Source organism: Leiobunum rupestre, chromosome 4 (assembly GCF_980474605.1).
Source record: "Leiobunum rupestre chromosome 4, qqLeiRupe1.1.hap1, whole genome shotgun sequence".
NCBI lineage: Eukaryota > Metazoa > Arthropoda > Arachnida > Opiliones > Sclerosomatidae > Leiobunum > Leiobunum rupestre.
This window is the reverse complement of record NC_143387.1, coordinates 5542057-5548659: the sequence shown is the minus strand read 5'-3', so window position 1 is coordinate 5548659 and position 6603 is coordinate 5542057. Positions and strand designations below refer to the sequence as shown.

At 33.3% G+C, this 6603-nt stretch overlaps 1 protein-coding gene across 2 annotated transcripts; it reads right to left on the bottom strand.

Moving 5' to 3' along the window:
* Positions 1-315: 315 nt before the first annotated feature.
* LOC149945940 (uncharacterized) lies at positions 316-6402 on the bottom strand. Of its 2 annotated transcripts, none has more exons than XM_090171460.1 (2): positions 6289-6402; positions 316-1798 (listed from the first exon to the last, which is right to left on the bottom strand). In XM_090171460.1, the coding sequence occupies exon 2, from the start codon at positions 1784-1786 to the stop codon at positions 653-655; it is 1134 nt and encodes a 377-aa protein (XP_090027586.1). In that variant the 5' UTR covers positions 1787-1798; positions 6289-6402; the 3' UTR covers positions 316-652. The 2 variants fall into 2 exon arrangements, with proteins under 2 accessions (XP_090027586.1, XP_090027587.1); XM_090171461.1 differs by lacking the exon at positions 6289-6402 and adding an exon at positions 4779-4840.
* Positions 6403-6603: the final 201 nt, after the last annotated feature.

The window sequence follows — 6603 nt, the reverse complement described above, 5'->3', positions numbered from 1 at the left end:
ATGATATATACCTTCAAACTTAGCTGCCATCAAAACTCGATACAGGACTTCATGAATTTTGGTGAAATTAGATATCTTAGCCTATTTAAAGGTTCAAACCTATAATTATATTATGTAGGCATCAATAGGCTCAAATTAATTAAGCTAAACAGTCAACTTATTTAAAAAGTTACATAATATCACAATGAGCAATATCAGTTACTCTAAGTAAAAGATTTAAGTTATCCCATATAACAGTGCTCTAGCTTTATATCCAGTTGCTGAACCATTAGCCAACTGGATTACAGCACAACATTTATGAAATCAGTAATATTTTGTGTTCATGCTCTGTTGATCTTTATTGCTGTATGGTATAATTTTAAAGTATTTGCAAACATTTTTTAATTAAAATTATTTCCTCCCAATAAACCGATAAAAAATTATCGGAAAAGTTCTTAATTCAGTTCCTTCACTTGGCATTTGCTCTCGGTATAAGATAAAAGCTATATGCCAAGTTTTATCAGTTTGAAATCCATATTTATCTATGAATTCATTTGTGCTTTATGAAAATTCTTCAACTTTAGCAGCAACTAATTTCCTATTTGAGATCATTGTTTTCCCCATTTCTATACAGAGCTATATAATTCTAGCTCAATAATTAGCAGAAATAAAATTACGTAAACATTTTTTTCATAGCTTTGGCATAGAATGAGTTAAGTTTTTGAATTTTTCCTTTGAGAACTTTCTGCTGTTTTAGTATTGCTGAATTAACCGGTTCTAATTCAGAGGCTCTATTCAAATCTACTTCAGCTCTGTCATAATCCTGTAAGTGAATAAAGGCTGTAGCTCTCCTATAAAGGGCTTTGGCATTATAAGCATCTAGTTCCAAGGCTTTACTGCAAACTTTAATAGCCAATTCGTAGTTTGGCTTTTTCAGATGGCACGCAGCAATATTGAGGTAGCAAGAAAGCTTCAAACCTTTGACATCAACTTCTTTTTCTAAATGTTCAGGTGGAATATCGTGTTCCAAGGAAATCAAATATTTAATTGCAACCGAAAATCTACGAAATGCCCAGCCATGTCTGCCTTTTGCGTAGAGCTCAACCCCTTTTTCTTTATGTCTTATAGCACGTCGCCATTTTTCCGTTACACTCATTTCCCAAATTTCAGGTTGACGATTAAAAGAAACTAATCTAAAGACAACTTTGACTTTATCCACAGGCAAACCGTCACAAAAACTTTTCAGTTCTGTTTCTTCTTTCACACTTTGACCAGAATGAACTTTTGAACATTCAGTTGATGAGTCTGTTTTAATATCATTCAATAAAACACCACTTTCCACACTATTATTAGGAATGCTATCTGAAATCTCTTGCACAACCTTGTTATCAATTTCATTCTCTTCTAAACTCCCGCCCAATGTTTTCAAGCCAGATTCTTTTTCATCAAATATGGGGCTTTTCATTTCTTCAATATCATCAACATATTTTTCATTTTTAACCTCTTCCTCTTTGGGAGGCGAATCAACTATCTTGCCTCCGCAAGAAGGTAATAAGAAATGTACCTCAGCCGTTTCATATTCCTTCATAGTACACAGACAAGACTCCAACACAAAATCTATGTGTTCATCCGCTTCTCCAATTACAACATCTTTAGTATTGTTGGAGTGCAGCTGCTGTATAGTTCCATTTTCATCTGAAATAGCTTCAATTTTGCAAACAGCTCCATCAATTGGCACAAAGTATCCTAACCCAGCTTCAATTACTTTCTTTTTAAATAGTCCGTCAGGAGAAGCAAATTCAGACATGACTAAACAATTCTGTGGGGAAAGAAAGAGAAAAATTAAACAATATGAATAAAACTGAGGGAAAGTTAACGTGCAATGTAAGTCGTTATGCAGATAGGAATCATATCATTAAGATAAAATCTGCATAATTACAAGTGCTTATACCCCATTTATTTCAACTCAAATACTATTTACCAAACTCTCATGGAAGCGAGTGCATTGTTTTTATTTAAAAAGGTATAATCCAATGATCAGCTGTATCAAGACTTGTTGTTGCCCTTTAAATATCACAAAATTTTACTGTGTTGGTAAATTATATATTTTCACATTTTTTTGTGAGATTTTATCTGACCTCTGATAGAAATGTTTGGAAAATACAGGGACGTATATAAGGGAGGGGTTTAGGGGGTTCAAACCCCCCCCTTAGGACTCGATTCCTTCCTTACGAAAAGTGCGCAACGTTAAGAAATAAACAGTAAGACGTAAAACTGAATTTAAATATTAAAAAACTTCGTTTGATACACGTGCGGAAATGTCATTGTCACTCGTCCCGAGTCTAGCCAGTACTTTAAATATGCGTTATTGCTAACGAAAAATTTCGCGCTCGCAATTTCATCTGGTTGTGTTATAACCCGTCCCCCCCCCCTTAGACTTTCTATATCTACGTGCTTGGGAAAATATATCTAAGCAAATGCACCCATAGAAAATTCCCTGGCTAATGAATATGTTGATGATAAAGCCAATGTAACTGTAGACTCTTAAAATAATTTTGTCGGAGAAATTCAGCGGAGCCTGAATGGGGCAGTAGTATATGACATTTTAATTGACTCTCTGAAGAAAATTGGTAACAATGGTAATGTACTATGCTGGATTCAATCATCTCACTAATAGATCTCAGATTGTCCCTTATTATGGAAACGCCTCTGACCCGCTAATAATCAAACATGGAGTTCCACAAGGTAGTGTGATGGGTCCACTCCTTTTCAATGTATATACTGCTGACTTACATAAAAGTATACCGAATGGGTTTGCTGATGACGATGGAATCGTTTTAGCTTCAAAAAATTTAATAGAATTAGTCTCCAAGGCTGAAGAAGACGTTGTCCAAAACAAAGTTTATGGTGTTTTCACCAAATAGAGAAATGAGGAAAGAAGCCGTGAATATTCAGTAGATTTGTAACAATACGATTAGCAGGACTTCCTTCTTTAAGTACTTGGGAATTATTATAGATGAAAACTTAAATTGGATCCCGCATATTGACTATCTCCTTCGGACAACAAAATCTAGACTATGGCTCCATATACCCTTACAGAACTATGTGAATTCTGATACCTTAAGATTATTGTATACCTCCCTAATTAAACCATTTTTTGATTATGGTAATCTTTTTTACTCACAAGCCATTAAAACCACCCTAAATAAACTGAATTGTGTATTACACATGACTGTAAAATTAATTGCCAAGAAAACCAAATTTTCTTCTATTACTGAGGCAAAAAGATAGCAAGTATTGACAATTTAAAATTTAATTATATGTACAGCCTCTTTATATTTATGTATAAAATTAAGCAAGCTATAAAGTGGTTTCCGCAACACGGTCAGAGACCTTAGCGGTAGCAAACATAACTTTTATGTTGTAATGTGTAAAGAATTTCGCGGGAAAAGTGTTTTTTTACAACTCTGGAATCAATTGCCAGTTAAATATAAATTGAATATGTCACTAAATGTATTTAAAAAGTAAATATCACTAATTTAAAAGAACTAGATCTATAGGTGATTTATTTTACGCAAGTATTTTATGTGTATTAGTATTATGTGATATAATAAAAAGCATTTTATTATTATTATTATTATTAACAACCCTAATTGAAAACACCAAACAATTTAAATGGGAAATTAGTCACTAAGGGTCTGTTACTAAGAGAAACTCCATCCGGCAATAACCTACCAAACTCAATCATCAAAAAGTGATTATCAGATTTGTACAGGACCAAATAAAAAATTTCTCTTTTTAGGTCTTCTTTAACTCACATTTTTATTTTTATTTTAGTGTGTATTTAAGTTTTAAGTGTTAAATACACAGGACTCTTTTGTAAAAAAGTAATGTACTAATTAAAAGATGTACCTAATAAATCTATTTATTATTATTATAACCAGGTGCACTTAATAGGCCAACTACAGTTATTCAGTTTACTGTCTTTCTCTGGAAGTTGGCTCGCTGCAAGACACATGCTATGCAAGCAGTGAAAGAGAGAGTAAACCAAACAACATGAATTTTCAAATTCATTAGCTGAACACACCATCACCACATAAACAAAAATAAAATGAACTACAAAAAAATGTGACAAGGGTTTTAAGAAAACCTAATTTGTTCTCACACTGAAGTTTGATCATAAAAATTTCTAAATTCGGTAATTTGGGTTTAGTTAATAGTAAATTTGTGTTTTAATAAGAATCAAGAAATTAACTTTTAATTGAGGCAAGGCTTAATAACTATATATCTAGGTGGGGTTTACACTGTGCACCTCTTCTGACCTAACAGCCAATTATGTTTTGCACACCTAACATGAGACTTAAAAGAAATGTTACATTTGCACCCCCCTTGATAAATTTGGGAGGTTAAACACTCCCTTGCGACTTGATTTTCACCTTATTCAATTTTGAGTTATCGTTCATACATTTTTTAATTATAATTAAATATTTATGATGGATCACATTTACACCACCAGGTTTAACATAATACCTAAAATCCACAACTTTTCATAAAAGTCTAGTCCAGGGCAAAAAGTGTAAAATATGGTGCCTCATAGTCGCTAATAAAGAAATATTGCACTTCGGAATGTAATGTTAACAGTATTTCTTCATTGCGCTATCACTTATACTTCTGCGCAGTTGAAAATAAAAATTTAATACAACTATTTTTGTTTATTAAGTAGATATTATTAGCTTATTTATCTGCAAGATGATTAATGTAAATGTTATTTGGTTGCATTAGCAGTTTACAATTCATACCAATCAAACATCCTATTTGCAAAAATTCCTGATTTCTCCAAATTTTTAATACCAAATACACCAATTTCTACTATAAGACTATCAAGGCTCCCCTAAGTTTGAAATGAATGGGATTCTAACATAATTGGCTACTGACTGGCCAAAACGTATGGACAAATCCACCAAATTAATTCGTAGATGGCAAGAGGTAGTATAGGTGTGCAGGGGTGAGGGGCAGTGGCGTAGCTGATGGTCCGCAGGGCCCGCGGTGCCTCGAGCTTCGGGGAGGCCCCGCTAACCATAAAAAAATTAAAAAGGGGGGCCTCATAGAGATTTTTGCGGGGAGGCCTCTGAGTTCTCAGCTACGCCACTGGTGAGGGGGATTGGGAGGATTTGCTCTATATCTCCATCAGGTTGAGTAGATCCTAATTTCAATTGCGCCTGTCTAGTGCTGAATGCATGGGCTCCTATGCCCAATTCAAACTTAGGATGGCCTAGATAGTCTTATGTTTTTACCAATAGGCTTTGACAAAAAAAATGGTTGAAATTTATGAATTTAGGCAAACATTCAAAGGACTTAGGTTATTTCTACCGCTCTCTAAATACTGTTCCGTTTTCCATATAAATATAGCTTTCCCTCCAGAGGTGAAGCTAATTTTTACAATTACAATTGATTCCCAGTGTTCCCCTGCTGTTATTAATACGAACAGTTTTTACTGGCTATCACATGTACATTCATGAAATCATACAATTCAAAATGAATTATGATTAATTATTCATATAAAAAATAGAGAAGTGTTTGTTATGAAGTGTAGTCTGCTAATGCATGCATTTTTCATCGGAGCAATCAGGTTACACACTGTGTTTAATAGGCCAGCGAACTTTATGTAAAATAGTTAAAAGTGTATTGTTTTCAAACCAAACAATTTTGGACTGTTGTTATTGCGTTTGTTTATGTATAAGCAAAGTATGATGATATACCATTGAGTATAGTTTTGGATTTTCCAGTTTAAATTGGTTAGGGCGCACTCGAAAGGGGGCAAAATTAATATTGGAAGAGCAACTTTGAGTGCAATTTTGAATCATTGCACCCTCCCTGCTTCGATCTCAATGGGAGTCAAATTCTATGTTGTGATAGTTACGTTACATTTTAAGCGATGTAGCATCTAAATCCTATTTTTTTTATTTCTAAATATAGCATTGGGGAGCATATTTTCGAAAGTAAGATAATACTTGTGTAGCATTTTCAACTGTTCAATTGAAAAATGTTCAGGAAAGAAAAAAAACACTTAAAATAAGATGGTGCCTCAAGTCAGTAAAAACGTCTTCATCTTGCAATAATGAAAAGATTTATTTTTTCGCTCTTTAAAATGAAGTTTCCTCTGCTAATATAATTAGTTATTATTATTATAACTTATTTGATGAAAATAGTCCAATACATTACATTCATACAAACTCGATTTTGTTTTAATGTAATTTAATTGACTATGTTCCTCAAATCACGGAATATTTGTGAACAAATAAAATATACCTTTCAATTTTGAAGCCGTTAAGTTATTAAATGCAGTAAAATTTTATGTAATCGAAATTATAAAGGTAGGATTTTTAACTTCAACACTTTACTTAATATCTCGCGCGGGGAGCCCAGTGTTTCCACAAGGGGCAACTTTATTTTTCCCTTTTTTGGAGTGGATAAATTAATTTTCCCGTTTTCGAAAACCGTTTTTCCCGCAATTTTTCCCACTAAATTCTAACCATAGAAATCGGATAACAAACTAGAACGATTTTTGAAATTTTGTCGCGGGTTCCGATTAGAACTTTTAAAAAATCCTGCCTTTGGCCCATG

What these genes read in the sequence shown, in the direction of transcription:
- LOC149945940 (XM_090171460.1), bottom strand. Translation starts at nt 1,786, where the DNA reads ATGTCTGAATTTGCTTCTCCTGACGGACTATTTAAAAAGAAAGTAATT.